Source organism: Acanthaster planci, linkage group LG10 (assembly GCF_054643075.1).
Source record: "Acanthaster planci isolate LZ-2023a linkage group LG10, COTS_SCS, whole genome shotgun sequence".
NCBI lineage: Eukaryota > Metazoa > Echinodermata > Asteroidea > Valvatida > Acanthasteridae > Acanthaster > Acanthaster planci.
In genome coordinates, this window is record NC_141786.1 from 5,248,346 (window position 1) to 5,271,107 (window position 22,762).

Sequence of the window (22,762 nt, forward strand, 5' to 3'; positions counted from 1 at the left end):
ACAGGTCATTTACCCCCATCGTAAACGCTCACTGATGTTCATGACATACAGTCGGCCTATGGCGATAACACAGGTAAACTATACGTACGTTGCCTTCATTTTATAAATGAAAAGTTACCAAAATGATATCATGCCAGCCGGAAAAAACACTGCGGTTACCAAGGAAGAAAATTATATCGAGAAGCTAACTAGGCCTATAAGTGGATACTGACAGAATCTTTTCAGCGTGTCTCACGCTGCAAATTATTGCTTAAAAACTGCTTAAAACGACCCCCCAACATAATTCTGTTCTGAACGACCACCAAAAAGACTAACCGATAGTACATCTGTGCCGATTGTTAATTCAGAATGGCGTGCTCAAGACAACCTGACTAGTTTTGTTTGCCACATGCATTACTGCGTCGGCAGGAGGCACGGGGTGAGGTAGCAGAGGAGGCAAACACAAGGACGGGGGAAACTCTTTACGTCCAGTGCAACGCTATTTGAAAAAAAAAACCGAAACAAAAACAAAACAAAAATCTTGGACATGTTTAAAGTGCACTCTGCACGTGGGCAAACACTCAGGTATGTCAGGGCATCTGTGCTAAAATCTCTCCGATATACCCGCGAGTTTGCCTGTCCGCCTAGTTTAAACAACAGACCTCAGAGAAAAATACCAGGTGAGCTTTCCCATGGTTAGAATCCATGGACGGGACCAATATGTGCTTTCCAACACTGCAGAATAAGTGAAAGGTATACCACAACACAGGTATTTTGACAAGCGTATGTCTTTTTCAAAGTCCCGTTTTTGCTGTTTTTTTTTTCTCATGGACCTGTCGTTCTTACCTCCTCAAACATTTGAGGATTACCAGGGGCTTGCGTTCTTTCAGACTGAGACCAGGTACACACGGACACCAGACTCATCACTGTGTTCCCCTTCATATCTTTGTTTAAACGTTGCTCGGACGTTAGAGTGTTGGTATCAAGAACAAAATAAGCGCAGTGCCCTCCACTCGTTCAGTTATGCATGACCGTGAATATTGGCACGAGAACGTGCGGTTTAAGGGGACTTTGCGGTAAAAATACGCGGAGAAACAGAGAGAACAAAAGCAAATTACACCTTATTACAACCGAGGTATCCACCGAATTCATCACAAACCGGCGATGTCCCGTTGCGTCTAGGTGTACGCGATATACGATTCCAGACGAGCCTCGGGGCATATACACTTATTGCAGAGATATCATCGATACACGAAGATGATATCATTTGGAATGACTTCCTCTCTGCCAAACCTTCTGGGGAAGGCTGGGTGTTTTCGCGATTCAGTAATATCGATAGCATCACCTTTATCGATATTTGGTTACAACGCACTCTTGAATATACTATCAGACCCGTATACGGGTATTTTTAACCACGCATACATGTTTTGTTTCTCTCGCATGAAGATGAGTCATATATCCCACAACCGCGAGAATCTTTCATAGTTTTGTGAACAGCCATGCAGTGAATTCATTACCTCGGTCAGCTCATAAAAGCCATTAATGTGAAGCCTGGTACAATACACAAGACTGAATTTGGTGTACGGTTAATGGCATCAACCTGTTTTAATTATAAACGCGGTTCATCCTCTAAGCTGTCTGGGACATCTCATGTACCCTAAGCAGTGTCTAGCCTCAGTGATTCAAAAATTCAATTACCAAAGTGCTCTGTTGGTGCTGGAACATACTTAGCAGTATTACTGAGATCGATCCTGGTACTAATTTCCTTGAAGGAGTCCCCTCCTTTACAGGGGCCCTGCTCGTGTATCAGTGGCCTCCGGTATTATTTCTACGTAGGCTATGTTTAGCACCTGTTGCTCTATGTGTCACGCCCTCTCACTTTGTCTACCTTGCACAGGGTTGCCTTATCAAAGACCCCAATATAGCCTGGTTCTTTAAAAGGCGATTGTGGCTTTGCTGAACCAACCAACCCCCTCTTCATCAGCAAAAAAGCCAACTTTACTTGACCGAGAACAGCCCGTGAACAGCTGGCTATATCGATTGGGGGATGTCATAGGGCGCCTTGGGGTCACAGCGTCCCTGCCCTCGGGCCTCCACACCACAGCTCGAAAAGGAAAAGTATACGGCGCAAGATTGGGGCAGTAGATGTCGAGGGGTGTATGCCATTGATCCGCGGCCTGCGCTGTGGAACGCCCCCTGCGCCTTCACGGTCTGGTGTTCGATTTCCGATGCCAGCCAAGCAGGCAAAATCGGCAGGGGTTCGAGCACGGATCGCTGCGTCGTACTTTCAGTAGGCCGCAGCAGCAATGGGCACTCTTTTTCCCTGGGTCTCTCAAAGGTGTCACTGGTCCGTTTATTTCTCCATACTTGACTTAATAATAAAAAGGTGTTCCGTGGGAAATGTTTTCTCTTTCTCTTTCAAAACTCAAATAAAGGGTCTTCTGCGAGAAAGCCGATTACATAGCCAGTCGAACATTAGTAATTGCATCGGGGGTTCTACCTCATAGCCCGTGGCTGACCCCACCCCTTCGGATCTCAATCATGCAATGGCTGATTTTCAAGAATTTGGTAAGCCGGAAGAAATGCCAATATGCATTATGCGTAAATAAAGTATTAACCCAATCTGACTTAGGGTTTTGTGGTTTATGTTATTAATAGCTCATGCTACTGCCTAGTAATGCGCTTTTTATTTCTTTGTTCAAGTCAAGTGGTTTTCACTACAGTACAGCAACCTATTTCAAAAATTCCAACTTTCAAAAGAACAGTTTGTGAAAGTTTGATACAAGGTCACCATCAAAAAGTGCCCCGAAACGTCAGCCAAAAAATTCCCGAAGGCTTGGCAAAGAAACAAGCGGGATGTATCGGACAGGTATGACGAATCCACCCTAAACGCAGGTTATCGAAGATGTTAGTAAGCAACTCTACACAGTGAACTGCTGCATTAGACATTATCAACACGTTAAGTCTTCCTTTTTATCATCAAGAGAATCAACTTTCCCAGACTATATTGTTAGCTTCAAAAATGCAAGTTGAAAATTGCAGGTGATTTTTTTTTTTATTGGCGGGGTGTGAACAAAGCGAGGATAATGTTAAGTAGATTACATTACCAACAACATCCGATATTCAATTGACGCAAGTCTGAATTCTCGTCATAGTAATTAATGTAGTAACGCCTTCATCAGCAGTTTTCAGTAAAAATCATCAGAAACTACATTGCAATAACCCCTAAAATCAAATTAGTGTCCACTCTCCAGAAGGCCTCCTTAATTGTTAAAATCTCCCTGCTAGAGAATCTAGGAGTAATTTCTACCAAGTGTACCAAGTACCGTTTCTTGGTCAATGATGAGGCAGGTTCTGTCCCTGAGTTCCACGAGCTAGTGCATTATAGCCATGCCTTCACAATTTATGGCGAAAGCTCCCCTACCTGGTGCCAATTTCATAGACCCGCTTAAGCACAAAATTCGCTTCAGCGCAAAATAACCTTATGCTTAAAAAAAACAAAGGTTACCAGCTCAAAATCTATGTGATTGCCGCGCTAACTAAATGACAGAGGAGTGCCATTCCCAAACAATATACATCACATGGAGTTTTGGCTGGTATACCTGATTTGTCAAGCAAGGTTTTTTTCATGCTTAAGCAAATTAAATGAAATTGGCCCCTGGCTTGGAAGCTTGCAGCCACCGGTATGGGAGTTGCTAGAGATGAAACATGCCCATCAGTTCAATTCGCAAGACGAAAGCTGTCCCTCCCGATATTAGAGATATTTCCAAGCCGTTACTTCGTCGAATTCTCATTAAGAACAAAGCACGACCAGGGATATACGGCTCTGTCACATCATCCAGTCATAATAACCCAAATGGCTGACTGCAGAGCGCGGCAGCGGGCTTAGCTTCGCATTTTTGCGAGCAACGATCGAGCTCTTAAAATTTGAAAGCCTCAAAGGTGGCATCCCGTTGGCGTTATAAATGACATCTGCCAAAACCATAGTTACCGCATTTCAGGGTCCTTTTGCGTGAAATGTAAGTCTTTCACTCTGCAAACATATCTCGCAGGATTTTTCCCCATCTTGCTGAACCGTGCCCTACTCGCTTTTTTTCTGCCGAGGTTAGCACGCGAACATGTATCAAATTCTAATCAAACAAGATCGGCCATCCGTCGTGTCAAGACCCATCGGTGACGGTCGCTAATCTGTCCTCTAATAGTCCCGCGAGGCAAGCATATGAAATCGTAGAAGCCCCCGTATTTTAATGACACCCCTGTCCACGCGAATTTTTCACGGCTCGCACTCCATGCGCTCCCAGGGTCCACCGTGGGAACACAATACATGTACATCTGTGTGCGTTCACGAGTAAGAACTGTGTAGTATAGCTCGTTGTAGCGAGTAGTCTATATGCAAATTTCAACCGCGATACCAATCGCACACAGACTCTGTAACGCTTGTTTTACGTGCCGATTGATACGACCTTGTGTATCGACAAAAAAGCCTCACCGGCGTTAAGAGCCAGGTATGCCTTTTAATTTTAATCGGGAAGGCGATCGCCGCATGTATTAAAGATAACATGGACTCTAAATTATTATTACACTCGCTGAGAGGGCCCGCTTCAGGAACCCTCCAATGGAATATAGTCGATGATTAATTGAGACGAAGCTGGGTTGATTTGGGGGCCGAAACGGTGCCGGGCTGGAGATATTAATTAAACTAGGACGAGGACGTGACGTCACGCGCGGCACAGCGCATGCGCGGGGCCGCACCTGGTTCGCTAATTGAATGCAATTTGCGGCTCTGGTCGATTTTTTGTGAGGTGCCGGTCACACTCATGTCGACAGAAAGCGGAGCCTGACTAAGGTCGGTCAATAACATTACGTATCGCACGTGTATCTTCCTCTGCGACCATATTTTTATCGAACCCATCTTCAGCTCAACATTAAGCCATGCTGGAGGCATCTCTTTAATGATAAGGCTTATCAATTCTCATGACTCCAATGTTCGTGTATTGTGTACTAAGTTTTAGAATTCTGTGCTGAGGTCAAAACCATTCCAATGCCAAACGGATCACCTAATTTAGACCTCAGTCAAGAACCCATGTTCATTTTCATTGAATGAATGAATCTACTTATGAATCTACTTAGCATATTCTGAACTTGGAAGCAAATACTACATCTTGACTGAATCCAACCAGACTGACTCCAACCAGACGTCGAGACTGAATTCTGCATTTTGGGGGAAAGGGCGAGGTTGAAATCCACATAAAAAATACCTTGATTTTTTTTCATGCTTCGAAATTTCTGAGCATGCAATTCTTTGGGCCTATTGTCAAACATGCATGTGTGTCCATATTCTTGTAAGTGCATTAGGCCTAAGCTTTTTTAACAATTACGCCTTGTTCCATTCCCACCAACCCCTTTTCCATTGACAACATTCTGAGAATTGAAAATGATTATGTTTAGTCTTGAAGAGCCCCTCCCCCGTCCTGCAACACTAGAGAATGCTCACTGAAGCGCAATAGTATACGTTTACTCAATTAGCTCCACTTGGCGGAACGTGGTTTCTGAGAGAGCTGTATTGCTGCCTTGAACTGCACGTCTTTTGGTAATCCTGATTTCACACCAATATCCGTGGCGTACATCCCTTTTCCTTCAATAATGTCTTGCTTTTGTGTGAGGTCAAACCAACTCACCGTGTAATCACTTGCATTCAACGCCACTCATTGTAATGCCGCTGACCACTAGAATGTTTCCAGGGTGAATGTGTACGATCATACTGAGCGTTTTGCTCGTGATTGTATGGATTTGTCTTATCATTCCCTAAGGAGGTAAGTATGTTCCTGAAATCCTCTGTACACATCGGTTTGCCATTTCAGGCACGAGCTTTTGCAGTGTGCTCACGAGGACCGTCAGGCTCGGATAGGAGAACTAGGGGAGACTTTAATAGAAAATAAAGCCAGGTGTGAATGAAATGGCTACGGTCGATGGTAGCGCAATAACCGATGCCAATGGCTTCCATGAAAGTATGTGCTAATGGCCAAAGGCTTTGTTCAACTGTTTATGGCTTCCGACTAGTGTACCCAATTCTCGTAGAGTTATCTCTGTTGCTCTAAGCCGTAGCCAGTTGAATACAGACAAAGCCTCAATGTCCCATGGTGATTACTCTGAACAGAAACTGGGAATGTTATTTCCACGCACTTTAGATTAGACAGCGTCTCCTTTTTGACAAAAATATGAAATAATTATTACACAGTCTTGGCACATAAACCACTAATATTTCCTTGCTACTTTGAAAATTTTCAAAATATTTACGCTACACTTGTTTACCTCGAGTGAATTCAAATTATCCTGACGCGGAAATCGAATACATAAATTATCAAAAGAAATCTAATCGCAATAAGGTATACGGTAATTCGACTGTAATTACCTTGACGGTCCAGAACTGGAATTTTGTTTTCAGAATTCACTTTCACTAGTCAACTCACACAGGCTGCATATGAAGCTAATCCTTGAATCCAAGAAACGATTTTGAATTTAAAACTCCCGTCAAAGCGCTATTCAAAATATGTCTTTTCAACCATATCTCAAAGCGCAAATACAGTGAAAAGAGCCGAGCATTGCCAATCCAGGTACTTCAAGAAAACAAAGATTGGCAGTAAAAAAAATGCAGTATTTTATTTCAATCCCACGTCCATTCCGTCTGCTGTTGGGCAAAATATTCCCATGCTATATTTTTTTGCGGGCAGTTCAGTGGCTCCCGAACCAGGAAAACACTTCAGAAATATTGCAAGCATCGCTTACGGATAATACACCGCCTCCGACGACAAATAAATGACCGGCAAAATAGTAATTAAGTGTGGAAAATTATTTGTCAATCCCGCTAATTTCTTCCGGGGGACTGGCTAGCCATTGTCCGGTATCGATCTTGTTTCTCTGTGCGGGTAAATTAGATTCCGTTCGATCCAATCAGAAGAAAATACACACTTCATATTAAAATTTCGGTTTGTAATGTTCATTCTCCTCCCGACACTGCGCACTACTTTAAAATACAGACTGAATGACAAGGAAGACTGTAAAAAAGGGTCTCAGTTCTTATTTTTGTAGTAGTGGCGAAACAAAAAGGTCTAATACATTTGTATATACTATTCAAATATGCGCTCAAATGAAAAATGAGTTTACTTAACTTTTTGGTCATTATTTATAAAGAATATCAACACCCTTAACTTTGGTCCATTTGTCCCTTAAATTAAGTGGAGTTATCCCAAACAACTTGACTGCTCAGGGCAATGTTACATTATCTTCTAGACATGGCATTATTGTCTTTTTTTTCTATACCGCCTGTTTTACATTGTTAGCCGTCTAGTGTACGAGACCTGGAATTGGTTTACGTTTTTTGACAAGTAAACATGTTTCAATTGCATGCAGAATGTCGTACCGAATATTGCAGGAGGCGGGGTACATAATGCTACTCTTTAATTAAAAATGGACTGTGGAAAGAAACAATGAGAGCGGCATTATTGCTTGGCGCGTAACCCGCGCCTGCTCGACTGCGCTCTGCCCGGCCGTCCTCTCGCCCTTTGTCTGGCCTATCCTTTTGTTTCTCCCAAAAAGCCGTTGTCAGTCCCTTGATAATGCTTAATATGGATCACAGTCAGGCAATACACTGGGGGCACGTGATGTCTGCATGGAGTATTAATTAATGAAGGTAATATCCGCCACTTGTTTTCGAGACCTTGTAACCAGCAGAGAAAGCCTGCCAGAGTGGTTTTATTACTGTAAAGGGCTAGTAGACGGCTCCTAACCAATTTTCACGCATTTCACAGGCACTCTCTGGGCCTATATTTACATTTCTGGACGTCACCATTGTCATAATCGCCTGTATAGTACAGTAGAACATAGAAAGTGGTTTGGGGCCCAGTGCTAGCGCACTGGACGTTTTAATGTGGGTTTTCTATGTTGCTCGTGAACACTTTTGCCTTGAATAATTTTCCGCTTTTATGTGAAATTTAGATATGCTACAAATGTGATTAGCCATCCTCTAAATTTCATGGCCATTACGCGTATCTTTAGTGACTTCCTAAAAGCCTTTGTTACTATATCAAGATGCGTAATATCTGCGCAAATTACTGTATTTTTACCTGAGCATATTACGTAGATCATTAAGAGAGCACTCTCTGCGCAGGCGCCACAACCTTTATACAGTTCCGTTTACACTGTGCTTGACTCACCTGCGTTCACTTGGATGTTGGGGCTCCTTATGGCACCCACACGATTCCTGGCGATGCACCTGTAGGTGGCCTCGTGCACTTCACTGACGTAGCCCTCAGGGGTGAACGGCGGGAAACTCAACGTTCCGTTCTCGGTCACGAGACGCAGGCCAGCCACGTCTGTGACGGGACTGTCATCAGCCGCTAGAACCCATTGGACAGCAGGCGTCGGCTCCCCGTATGCTGAGCACACCAGCTGTGCGCCTCCGTTGTGTGCGAAATCGACTCGGGGAGGGGGGACAGCGACGAACTGAGGACCAATAAGCTGATTGGTATTTCCAGTAACCGGCAGGCAAACTATAGGTGTAAAAATTAAATGGGTATCAGAGTCACATGACCACAATAATTCCAGCAATAAAACTATAAATGAAGTGAGCGTTCAAGCAAACTGCCCCTAAAAATATCATGACTTTTCAACTTGTTTCTTTCCAACGGTAATTTTGCAAGTACTAGTTCCTATCTTAATTTCTTCCCTTTCCTGTGGCAAGAAACACAGAAAAATAATATACAGAAGGACAAAAGTGAGCAGACTGGGGTACAGAATAACAGGTATGGTTTATTAAATAGTCCCTGAAATACCCGCAAGTTAACACTCCACTTTCAATGACCTTCAGATATTCATTGCAATATCCTAAAGAACAGTACCAGCAGTGTGAATTCGGTCATGCGAAGGTCTGTTCATACTCAGCGCGAAAGCGAACACGAACGCAAAATGGTGACGTCAGATCAAACATTCACGTTGCGAAATCGCAAAAGTTCAACCCATTTCAACTCGGGCGAATTTTTTGGTGACGTCGAATTCGTTTTTGTATTCGCCTGAAGTATGAACCGGCCTTTCGTCGTTTAATCCCCATAAACATTGCAATCACAACCTCTAAATGGCATTTTGTAAAGGCTCTCACGATCAACGCCTGCACATGAACGCCAAATGTTATGAGACCCATCAACTGAAAATGTCGCCAAAGGCATGCCGTAAGAATACACTTTATGACAATGGCAATGACTGACGTTGCGAAAATTGCTCTGATAATAATAGCCACCCGACAGCGTCTTTTTTCAAACCAGAACTTCGTTTCCACATCCTACAATCTTTTTACATCGCTTTATTCTCGAAAGAGTTCAAGCAGAACGAGTTGTTCGCGCCATTAAAATCTGCTAAATAAACGAGACATTTCCAAACAACACAAAACACGTGATATTTCACCGGTAGCTTACTCCAACAGTTCAATTTGAGGTAGAATTATAATAGCAAACAAATAACCTTTTATTGGTCATTACCTCCAGGAACAGGACGGGTATTGTAAGTACGTGTACCATGTGATGGCCCGGCCATTTCAATGCTGAACACAGACATTTTGCTGGTAGTGAAAAGTATACACCGATTCTCATCTCACGTGAAGTCTTTCAACCAGTTTGTCCGTTCTGCCATTTGAGCTTTGTATGTATGTATTGGCAAGAGGCCATTGTTTATTGACAGTCTTTTTGGTATGATTTCGTGAGCGTGAAATTCTAAGGAGGTTTCACTTGTCGCCATTCAGGGGTCTTGGCAGTTTTTTTTCCCACATGGTAAACTTCCAATTGCTTTATAATGTAAGGAGACGTCATTATTGCTAGGACACAACACTCGTTCACATCTCATTTGCGTTTTTATCTTTACGCCACGACGCATCACGCACGAACTGTGTATAAGCATGTCGTAGTACTCGCGTAGTGATGGCATCTAAAATCCCCCCTCTGGTCGCTAGATGTCGGAAACCATGCAGATTCTCTCCCACAAATATTATTTTTATTGTAACGCAACGATCGTCGTTCTGCTGCATGATCAATCTAACGTTATCAGAGAGATTGATTTTGAAGGCCAACATTCAACCTCGCTGTAAACAAGTTCATTTAAAGGTCATCCTGTCTGTATTGTTTTCATCAATATACCCCAACTTTGTATGTAAAGTTACAGTTTTCTAGTACTAAACGGCAAACAATACATTATTAGTTTAACTAGGTATACAATACCCCACTGGATTGCTACACTGAGACGCAGAAGAACGAATACACATGCCACCATATACTGAGCGCAAAGCCAAAAGAACATCGATGAAAAAAAAAATTATTTGCAATATATTCAGGAGTGTTGCCAGGTAACATTCAAATCTTTCTTAGAACTATTTCATTATTGATTTTTCTCCTGCTTATGACACTATTTATCACCCAGAGTACCGCGGGAAAACTCCGTTGATGTTTACTGATCAGATATAACTTCCGCTGTCGAATCAATATTCTCGAAGAATGCATTCCATTACGGCAATAACTCTACATGTGGATATTTCTAACATAATGGGCTAATTTTCCAATTTATCCATGCCTGTGAATGGGACAAGTCATAAAATAATGACAAGCCTAATGAGAAATCAAATGACACCGACACCACGGGAGTTACAGAACACATTTATTCCTGTAACGTGTAAGAAATACAGGCGTGCTTAACAATTAAATTCAGGTACATTACTGAACATATTAAAAATCTTTAACATTAAGCTTTGGGACGACAAATATGAAGATTCAAAATAAATAAGCAGTTTTGGCTTTGTGAAATTAAAGTATATAAATAATAAAAATATAAAATATATCAATAAAATACATTTATACATTTATTTTAATGGATAGGAAACTAACACCGAAGCATAAATTCATTTGCCACTTTATTTTCAGAGATCGTGTAAAGACTGTTTCAAAACAAGGCTTTATCTAAAATAATACACGGTGTGTCTGAAAACGCTCCAAAACTGCGGGTCATAAGATGATTATATATCACACCCATATTATTTGTATAATTTATGCGCGTCCAAATTTATTTACAGTAGTCAGTGCACCAGGAGAACCGATTCCTTTGCATGGCGAAGGAATTAGATCAGTATCAGGGAAGATTTTCAGTGAGATTGTCGTAATGCACAGTTTCCCTTTGAGGCACACCAAGTGAGCTGGTTGGATGCTTTGTTTCTGAATAGTCGAGGTAACAAGAAAATCACTGGGAAAAAAATAGACAAGCTACTCCTCCTATGCATAATTTTTTTGGCGTCCCAACTCTACCAATCAAACTCCTCGTTTCTTGCACATTTTTGCACTGTCCCTAATGTTTCCCAATTTCAGTCTGTCTTTTGGTATTCCGAAAAACGAAGACCATCCCCGCTGAAAGTTGGAAATTAATTTCTGATTACAGATTGATGACTGTGTACAAGAATGAGCAATTTTGTGATTAGCGTACCGGGAACATGACTCTTGATTCATGCTCCGTTGATTCCCGCTAATTCGGGTTTCATTTGTTTTGATTAGTCAAATATTGGCGCTGAGGGAGACACGGACTTCCAATCCCTCTCCCCATCAGACATGAGTAGCTCCGGATGCCCGTGGCTCCCAATCTCTCGGTATTACTCATAATATAATCACTTGCAAGCACGGGTCGAAAAATTCCCGGGTTTACACCATCGAGGGAAAGGAACCTCCTTGGTTACATTAACAGCGACGGAGGAGTTAACGGGTGAGGTAGATGGGGCCCGCCGTGGCGCGTCGCCACAGTCCCTTCGCTCGTTAATCATTGACCGCCTTTATACTGTTGGCGCTCGCTGCCCTGGGAGTGATTAAAGTTGATCCGTGAGGAGTTTCCCACACCGCTCTCCAACTGCTCTTCTTTCCAACTTCATTGGCTCAAAAACTTGGCATCCCGCGAACTGCAGACTGCGCCCTGAATCTTACGGTGGGTGGGGCTTATATTAATCTTTTCAAAGGCTCGGTAAAACTCTTACCTGATTCATATTTCAAATGGAAATCATTGTATGATGTATTTCAAGTCCACCATTTTACATCATCAGCATTTCATCCTGATTGACGCCTGATACTTTTACTTAAAGCCACGACTCGGCACTTTAAGTCGCTTCCTCCAATCCACCCCTGCTTAAAGTCTAACAGATGAAGCTACATGGTGTTCGTGCATTTTTCTGCTCACCGTACATTAATTCTATCCATTTGTGTGTACCTGGATCGTGCCCTTATCTTTATGGCATGAAATAGGCAGGTTTCCAGGCCAATTTAATATCTGCTGGTGTGGTGTGTTCTGTAGGGCGTGATATGTCTGACACAGGGAGTTAGACCACCTCTCGAGCAGCTTAATTTGTTTCTGGGAATTGCGTTTGAGCTCAGAGCGACTCCCCTGGTACATTTGCGGGGCACCGTTCCAAGTCAGTTACGCCTTCAAACCAATGTTGAGCTAGAACCCACCCAGGCAGATCTTCTAAGGCAATCGAAGTCGGCTGTACGTCCACTGCCATAGCATGGGTGCTGTGGCACACGTAGTCTTCACTTAGCCTGCTGTGAAACGAATTGAAGAGACACTTGAAGGAATAGACGACACACTGGGAGGCAATAACTTCCTCGCGAAGGGCGCACGCATTTGGGCTTTGAAAATTTCAAGACAGTAATTATTAAGTCCACGCCCATCTTTTTGAAACCTAATACAAACCTTGGCTAGTGGAGGGAAGTGACGATGAATACAATGATATCAATATGAAGAAATGTTGGTTTTCAGTTGGTGTCCACATGATGTTTGCCCCAGCTAATAACCTCATTGGTTACAGCAAGTATCTTCGGTCTTCACACAGCCTACTGGGAGGGATGCATGCACAGAAACTGCAACTCTAGATTTAGATTACAAACTAGGAGGCTGTTCTTCAAGGTTTTTTTTTAAACATTATTATTTCATATCAGATTCATGTCCATAGCTGGCAATAAAGCCAAACGAGGAATAACCTGTGATATGGCACCCGACAGGTTGTTATTAAGTCTGACCAACTCTTGTATTACACACTGATGTTGGTGTAACGAGACAGGGGGGACATGGCTTCCGGGTGTGTGTGAGTTTGTTTCTGCATTCAATTGGGGACCCTCAACAATAGAGGACAATAAGGTCCGAGATTGACAGAGGGTCCCCGATTGACAACTGTGTACAAAACATATGGGTGGTCTTCTAAAGACGTTAAAGTACAAACAAAAGAGGAACAATAGGGGGTCCCCAGTTGCAGGCAAATACACACTTCTATGTGTGCGGGGGGGGGGGGTCTGTTCCTGTTCACTTCTTAGTCTGGTAGCCAATCCGACTCCATGGCCAATTTTTTCGCACCCGTCGAAGTGATAAAACCATAATCGCGTGTAATGTTATAAACAAGGAACCCCACTCAGCAATTTCCATGCCATCTTCGACGCATCTGTTTGTGGACACATCCTTGACTGGCCGCTGTCGAAGAGTTTACTCAGAGCAAGGATCAAGGATGGCTTTATGAGCAAAACCTCTGTAATCTGTTTTCCTGCAATGCGTATTTAATGGAATTCCTTTGTCAAAAGCCCTTTAGACATTTGTGCCGTGCCCCGATGAACAATGACCCTCCTAAAAACACTGTTCCGAGAACAACAAAGAACTTGGACTACTGTGCGAATCTGTCGTGGCGGTGGATCTATTCTGACCAACATCGGGTCACTGATGCCCAATTCGGATTCAAAGAGCGTTTACTAGATTGTTTCAGTGCAGGAACCACTATCTTCGGAGACCACTCAATCAGTGGAAACATCGTCTCCTCTAACAAATGCAGCAAGTTTTTTTACACGCCCATTGGAGAGAAAAACCACCCTGAAATCAGTTTCTACCAGCACTTCCTGCAAGAGCGCCCTTCAAGTTTATTGCTTTCCGAATGCGCGAAAGATACACAGACCTTACGCAACCTTACACGAGCGACCTTCCCACCGTCCCATCGTGATGAATTCATGGACAATCGTCCGGCTACAAATCACCTTTGGTGTTTACAGTTCAGAGTGCCCGACCGAAGTGAATTTTGCGTTTATCCACGCACACATTATCAAGCTGGGTATTTCCGTCTCATTTATTTTAATCGGTAGATGTTGCGGGTCTGTTTATTTTATCCCTAATTGCACGGATTTGTGACACTTTTGCCTGCATCAGTCGGTCATGGTATATATCATGCTTAATGTTGTGCCGATGGCCGTGTAAATTGAGGATGTAACATTTTGCCATTCGAGGAAAAAACTGCAAAATATAAACTTCATCAAATAACTTTTATTGTTATTATTTATTTATTTTTCATTCTGGTTCCGCATCTTGACTTTTCCACGAACCTTTGAGAGTACATTGCGACCAAGAGGCAAAACTCACAAAACATGAACGTTCCAAATATTGGAAAGACGCATTAAAAATTAAACCCCTTTTTAAATGATCAGGAAGAACGCAAATTTTTAAAAACTATTCCACACGTTGGCCAGCATCTACCCATTTCGCAACTGACACTGGACCCATGGATTGAAGGGGGGATTCATGAATCGTACAGTAGCTACAATTCACATAGGACTAGTCTAGCCGTCTGCTACGCCATGTGATTTAGTCACAGTTTCTTCATCGGACATCATGCTTACACTGAACGGAATCTACAAGCAGGAAGGGGGCGTGTCAGTATGGTCTTCCAGACTAAGCCTGTCTGTGATTGTGTGTAACTCACATGAAAGACTAATTTAGTGAGAAAATCGAGAAATAGACTCTCCCCCAGCCTTTGTCCAACGGGATGGACACATAAGAAGTAATCGCAGTTATGCCTCCCATTTTAAAACTACACTCTCAGTCAGAACCATGCATTTTTTTTCTTTCTGTAAGGCTTTGCCAAGAAACTACAAGTAGTTCATTATGCAAATTTAGTGTAAGTCCAACCGTCATGAAATTTAAGGCTTCTTCCGTGGTTCGGCAGAGTGTTACTACCGCAAACCATTCGAGCCAGCTCGGTACATTAGAGCCAGTTTACATTACGGATATTCAGGCACGCGTTTACATTTTTCAGAAATTCACACTTTGAAGTGCGCTACCTTCAGCATCCGCGAATTGGCGTTCCAAGCAAAGGTCACAAGGGTAAAATAAAACACATTCCCCGCTGTATGTTTATTGGAAGTCAGAAGGTTGAATTATCACCACAGGCTGTAGGGAAGCGGCAGTCATCTCCGCCTAAATCCTGTCCAGTGGATCTCAACATCGTATCTCATTCAACGCTGAAATAATTGGGACAACTTTAATAGCAGGGGTAATTACGGCTGTTTATTTGAATTTACCGCGGTGTATATTTTGCACATTCCAGCCCCCGGAACAGATAGCAGTATTTCTAATCGTGGAGAAGGGCTTTGCCGTGCTCCGGCACACAATTCGCCGTACATTCTCCGATGCTCACGAGTTTCATTCAGAGATGTGAGACTCCTTTGCGGGGTGTTATGGGGTGAATTTATTTCCTGGGCACATACCGCTTTCATTCTTTAGTCTCGCCAAAGTAACTCTGGCATCAGCGCTTTGCTAACTCTCCAGGGATAGTATCGTAAATCTCGCGAGATAATGCGAGATAGCATTTTCTTTTATAGATTAATCTCATAGATCTACTTGTGCTCTTTACAAGTCTGGACTACAGGCGTACTTAATACAGGATGATAACCAATTGATCCTCTTAATAATTTTTTTTCTGGTCCATGGGACAGAAATATTCAAGGATTTCGTGCATTTTTTTTTCAGTGTGAATACGTATGGATATGTGGCTCTAAAGCTCGTGCAGTGGTCATTAACGAGAACAGAATACATGAAAATAAATAATAGTAATAATGATAATAATACAAATAGTATGCATGCCCCTTCGGGAATGTGCATTCACATTTGTTTCTTTTAGAAACCGAATCATTATGTTTGATGGGCACTGGCAGACGGCCAAATATTTGATGAAAAGTGCAACAAACCCACACAAATAGTGTGCTTCTTTTCCCCCGTGATGTGTAATTGGGGTTTAGCCGTAAGACAATGATTAAAAGAAAAAGGCGTTACCTTTTAGACAGATCATTGTAGGACAAACTATCTTGAATTCAATTTGAGCTAAACTATACATCTTTGTTTGGTTTTATTTGGGGCTCTTACTTTCCTTTGTTCTTGTATTTGAAACTGAAAGGGTAGCTGCAATCAGTTTGTTTAAATACAAACCTTGACGAGGCACCTTTATGTCTCAGTTAAATGTATTTTCAACTTTTGTTTCAATATTTCAAACAGAATTTTACTGCCTCTTGAGGTTTTTGGCTAATTAGTATTTCCATATTCATGATGAAAACTGTGTTGTCATCCCAGGAAGAAATCTCGATGTTACATTGGTTTGTACACAAAAAAGTGCTGATTTTCTTGTAGCTTTTGCTGAACCAAATTTTCTCTTCTTTACTAATTTCTTTGTCGTTTATATGCATAGCTATGAGCAAGCATCAATCCCTTTCTCAGAAATGTTTTCAATATAATTAAATTCTGGGTTCACAATATGCACAAAAAAACCCTTTGCACTGAACTATGTCATCCCTAGAAGACACCACGGCAACAGCGCCCTCAGTTGTCCAGGATTTTTTTAAGTTTTTAAAAGTACATTTTTCAACCAATAGGGATGTAAAATGTTTTCACACATTGAGGAAGAGTACAGTACAGAACTTGCAGGAATATTGTGTCAAAGAAAAGTTCATTGCAGCTACCCTTTAAGGCTTCGGTCTTCGCCGACCGAATGTCACATCGGTAAGGCTGACACCGAGGCAGGACTATAAACGACTCCAACAACGCAAGTTATGTGTAATATTAAACATACTGCATGCACGTATATATGGGTATTGCACCTTCAGCGTCATCTCATTACAGGTTCGATTGATTAGCCACGTGTAGTACGTACCAGCTTATTCAGTAGCTGCTCCTAGCTGTACACAGCTAAGTCACGATCGATCCAACAGTATGATTTACTCCTGGACCCCACTCTACCTAACCGGTCTAATCATGCCCTCTGAGCTGATCGACTTCTTTTATATTCAGATGACTGTTATCACGTGACTAATATGTATCGTGAGTCATAACTTCTGTTGATTAATTTAAGAATTAAGACTTCAAAGGGTTTTCATCTGAGAGTGGCCCTGCCTCTCTGTATACATCTTATTCCCCGCAAAACGTATTTCTAACCATTTTTTGTTTTGCCAGCCATCAACCGATATTGAGAGAAGATGTGAAAATGACGGATTTACATCGGAACGTTATAACTTTGTCGCTGTCAGTGTAACTACCCTGCTTGAAGTACTTAATTTGTCTTCGATACCTGATTCACACTTCTATGTTAGTAAGTGACTGGATTGACATGGCACACTTCGAACCAGAGGCTTATTGTTAACTGGGTTATGCTGATTCAAAGTTGAGATTATGCGTTCAAATAAAAAATCACTATAAGACATCAGTTCACCAAATATTATGCTGTCGGGTTACCAGAGTGAATTATCGACACTGATCAGTCGGGCCTACATTGTGCACTTTGGGTGTGTAAGGACACTGTCGTCAGGAAGGCATGGCGTGTGTGTACATTCCAGAGAACAAGAAATGTCCACGCAAGGCAGGCAGTGGAGACGTCGACGTCGTGTGGACTTCCCAAGTCCTCGCAACATTTCCCCTCCCCAACTAAAAAGAGGCATTTGGGGGAGTTAGGGTTATGTGTGGAAGAAGGAAGGTCAAGGAACAGTCTAGCAAACTGTCAGAAGGAAAGTCCAGCGTAGAATGGTGATCACAGCCCAAGAATAACGAGTCTTTTAACAGGTTTTCTTATAAACACAGAGGAAAATTTAGGAATGACCACTCTATTTATGCAGTGACCTTTAGTTTAAATGATTCCCCTCACTCTCTCTCTCTTTCTCTTTGGTCAGGCAATCCTTGGATCCAGGACCGTATTTTTGTCCTTGGATTGCTGTTTCTGAAATGAAACAAACATTTGCTGGTAGGCGATGTTACCAGACCTTAACTATCGACATGAACTCTGTTGCTCACTTGGCAACCATAGAAAGCCTGCACATTACCTTACGCACTTGTACATTACGAACTGACAATTAAAATATAAAAAATAAATTTTCTGTTTTTGTAACCCATTGCTGTCAGTCGCATTAAAACTTAATGAATAACTGAAAAAATAATCAGGGACAATAACAACTAAAGACGGAAATGCGGAATGCCTGTGTTTTTATTTTAATATCGCTAAAAAAGAGAATGAAGCAGCCAGATATTCATTCCAATTGTAGCAATGAAAAGTTCCTGTGATAAAGGCAACTTGTTATTTCCATGGACCAGTTCACCGAACATGATGCAGGGAGAGATACAGCTTAGAATCTCTAGTGTGAAAAGAAACAGTCTGAGGCGAGGGAACGGTTTCAGGGAGCCCCAAAGATGTATCAGTTATCGGGTAACTTTAAGCATGATTCACGAAGAATAAAAGGGTTAAGGTACAAAGAAAGCGCAAAATTTCAAACTGGGAAAGATAATTGGCATTAACATTTAATAACACTAAGTCATAGAGGTGATTGATTTCCATTATGTTTAGGCGTGGTATCATGAAATATTCATATGATAACTATTAAGGGTCTGCAGCTCATCGTAGAATAAGGCGAGGTGGTATTTATGTTCATAACAGCACACTAGATGGGAATGATTGGTATTTGTAGTTAACAAACTAGCTACTTGCATATGGACAATGAGCCGACGGATCGAAATGTTAAATCTGCCCAAAATTATATTCCCGATGTGGTTCCAATTCTCTCTAATGTGACCAAGCGGTTTGGCGTTCTTCGGGGAAGGTGTCCCCTTTAAATGTCACAGAAGATTGAATCCAATTTGTAGCATTAGATTTAAACCAATTTTCGTCCCAGCGGATTTGGCCTATTGGGGGATGCTGAGCGATGTGGCGACTGCTTTTGGGCGTATCAATTATCGTGAACTCCCACGCCAAGCGTCCCGGGTGCATTGCAGCGTTTTCCACCATTGTGGCGTCACGGTGACATGTTTTTGGTGTGGCGTTCATTACCGCCACATAACGAGACCATATTACAGTTTTCTTTAAGACCAATGACACAAAAATTTAACTTAGTGTTCTGGAAAATAACATCGGCACGACTGACAAAAACTCTTGGGAAGTATAATGCATTTTTTCTTGACGCGTAAAAACTGCACACCGGCCCGGCCTTAAATCATCCGTATAAATATTTGCATAGGCCTAGTTGAAGACAAAAATTAAATACATTCAGTGGTGAGCATGATGTAGGTCCTCACTGTAATGGCTTTGCTTCCTACAAAATTATTTTGTGTTTTCAAAGAATGACATTAAGGAAGCTTAATTCAACCGTTTATACTTTTGCTTCAACACTTAACCCTCATGCAGACTGTGCATATACAGAGAGAGAAGGTATGCGAGGCTAACATCTTGTACAGCAGTGCTTATGTTCCATGGGGTATGCACAAAGGAGGCCCCTCCTGTGGAACAAAGAACTGCCCTGCAAGATGGCTACCATGCAAAGCCTCTATAGAAGGCGAGTTTTAGTGCAATAGCTGCGCTGAGAAAAAAAAACCTCATATATATAATACTGCTTTAAACAAACCTTCAACTCTCTACAGACCGTCAACAACGATACCAGTACCTGTAAAGTTCAAGATCATATTTTTTCTTTAGTCCTCTACTTGTTACGTCTTGGAACTTTTCTGTTATATTCCAGAGCAGCGTAAGGGCATTAGAAACCTAGCGCACTCTATGTGTTCGTACAACCCTTATGTACGAGAATCATATGAAATGTAGTCCTTCGAATTCCTCGAAATGAAGAGCTATGCATGACAAGAGCCCGTATTCGCAAGCCAACAGCGACAATGTTTTCATCAGCGTACTGTTTATCATTGAAAACGTATCATAAAGGCTCTGTACGTCTGTGACTGTTATTAACTTCCACAATTCACAGTGGTGCTTACTACCTGCACGTTGTTTTTTTAATAATTTTGTATTTTGTCGGTTAATATTACGTCCAGATATTATTCCTATCGCATCCATTATTGCGTCATTTTAGCAGGGTTTTTTTCTCAACCCAAACTAGTGAAAACAGCGTTATGGTAATTAAAGTACCTGTGGAGCATCTGTCGGAAAAATATTGCAAAGGGTTCACAATATGCTATCCTGGTGGAGATTTCTGTAATCCAAACTTGTTTATTTTACGATAACCTATTTTTACCATTTGAAGTTAAGATATGCGACGGAGAGCAGAGAAGCCCCCTCCTGCTTTGTGTTGGTCATTGTTTTACTGGAATCGTAGGAATTCTTTTCATAAATCTAGGGGGGAATTGTCAGGTAACCATAAGCTAGACTGTGTCTATGGGGATTGGACATGCAGGACGGGGGCTTACCCCTCCGTCTCATTTCTTGCTGGTTATAATTTTTGACAATGAATTTGATCATGCCTAGTTTGTCATTTTATTTTCTAACTTTGCAATGATGTAATAATGAAGTAGAGTTTACTCTTTCTTATGCCTATTCCCGAGTATTTAGCGACAGAGAAAGCGGAACAGACTCCTAATATTGATACGTGGATCTCAAGAAAAAGACCACAGAGATATCTTGTGTTGTTATGACAGTGTAAAGAGACTTGTTCCTTGTACAAACACGAAAGTGATACGAATGAAAATAAAAGCCACTTACCAAGACTGAGAAGTAGCGCGGCCGCGAACAGCAGGCGGCCGTAGGTTCGGCACACGCCCATCCCGGTGGTGAGGGCTGCGGTCCGCGACGGTAAAGCCAAATCCAAAGAACGTAACTGCATCCAGGCAGGACTATTGGAGCATTCCTCGCATTCGTGCCCACTTTTGCCCCGGAGAAAATAAACTGAGTACAAACGGAGATTATAAATCCTTTCAAAGTCTCCGGGGAGTTGAGATATATTCTCCACCGTCCGTTAAGATAATCCAGCAAGTGCTTGCGAAGGTGGCGTCGCTATCATGATCCTGGATATCAGGTCAATTTTTTTCCCTAAGTCCAAATCGAATGTAGTGCTGCGAAATATATATCCGATTGGTATTAAAGTTGAATGCAGTCCTTGACTAAAAATTAACAATAACCTGCAATTATTTTCATCAGTTCCAAAACTTATCGAGCATAAAGCAATGCGTTGGTGGAAACTTTCTTCCAAGGTGATAAGGAAACAGAATAATGCGCGTTCCAGTCGGCAGCAGATAACCGGAACAAAGATGCAAAGGCTCCAGTCGTTGAGTGAGGTGTGCCCTATTCTTCAAATGCCTTGTGTGTAATGACGGTTCGTGAGGCAGCGCTGCTCTTCATCAGCGCACGAACCGTTCCGCTCGAGCGTGCGTACGCAGACAGTGGGCCCACAGCCAGCTAGCTTATTATTGTTATCAAGCTGAATTCATAAAGTAATGATTCTCTCTGGCAACTTCCAATCCCATCCTGTGCCCAGGCTCTGTGCATTAATATGTAAGCGTGCACGGGCAAATCTGATTGGCTAACGGGTGACATAACAAGTGACGCGCTCAGCCAACCTATCATAAAAAGAGTGTGTTAACCTTACCCTGGTAATTTTTGCCAACAATTCGAGGTCTCTTTTTATTTCAGAATTCTGAGACAAATAAATTAAACATTGAAACCTAACCCAAGGTAAACTACGTGTTTAATTAGTTAAGCTCTATGCTAATCATGAAATTGAGTTTACATATTACATTTTCGTATAACTTCTAATGTGTTAGATGACGTTTTAGATTCGGAGACGTCATCACGACGAATCGGCGCCAAATTGACGAGGAGTCCATTGTTCCAAGTAAAACGAAATCTAAACAGAATTATGGACGTCCTTGTCTTTTAATAATCAATCAGCGGTTTATTGGCAATTAAAGTAATTTATTAACAAATTCAAAAGATCAATTTGTTTTAAGACATTTCTTCATCAATCAGGGAGACTCTTATGTAGATGGTGCGACAGATTAACGGTAAAATGATTAACAACTACTGGGTAGACACAATGATATCCATATAGTGCAAATGACTCTAAAAAAAATTGTTTCTTCTTGGAAGCGTCCCCAATCTCATAATTTGTCCTAAAATTCAAATCAAATATTGAAATTCACTCTTTATTCCCTATTTAATTTTAGATGTAACTTTGCCAACGTGGATATTTTGAATGTTGCATATTAGTGGTTTGCACGTTCTGTGATGATTTCACCAGTTACACGCAAAATAATGAGCAGTTGCAGTTATACATGGCCAGGTTCTTCTCAAAGGAGGAAGCAAGAGTTCTCACCCGGGCAGTTGCTCCCCCCCCCGATACGCCACCGAGTTTGTGTAATGGACAACTCTTTTATTTTTCAAGAACCTTGTTAAATAGGTCTATACCCACTCTAAAGTAACGCACATCAGCACTAAAGATGGCGTGGCAACAGCTCTCCCAAACAAATTCTAATTTTCCGGAGGGGTGTGAGAAAGGGAAGGTTTCCATGGGGGCAGTCCCCCCCCCACACACACACACACGCACACCTTAGCTTTGCCACCGAGCAGTTGGTGTGGTTTCCCTTCCATCCCTGCATGGATTTGTTTTTGGGGAATTAAAGGTCCTTTGTCCCAGAGATCGTTATCAACGATGAG

General features: G+C 42.0%; 1 protein-coding gene across 3 annotated transcripts in view; it reads right to left on the bottom strand.

Moving 5' to 3' along the window:
- Positions 1-21,501, bottom strand: part of LOC110980586 (cell adhesion molecule DSCAM-like) — a 65,185-nt gene extending 43,684 nt beyond the window's left edge. For 2 of the 3 annotated variants that reach the window (XM_087142428.1, XM_087142427.1), the window contains exons 1-2: positions 20,813-21,501; positions 8,193-8,528 (exon numbers count right to left, since the gene is read on the bottom strand). In XM_087142428.1, the coding sequence (XP_086998554.1) occupies positions 8,193-8,528; positions 20,813-20,933 (457 nt within the window). In that variant the 5' untranslated portion in view covers positions 20,934-21,501. The remainder of the gene's footprint in view (positions 1-8,192; positions 8,529-20,812) is intronic. The other variant, XM_022237416.2, reaches the window with a different exon arrangement.
- Positions 21,502-22,762: the final 1,261 nt, after the last annotated feature.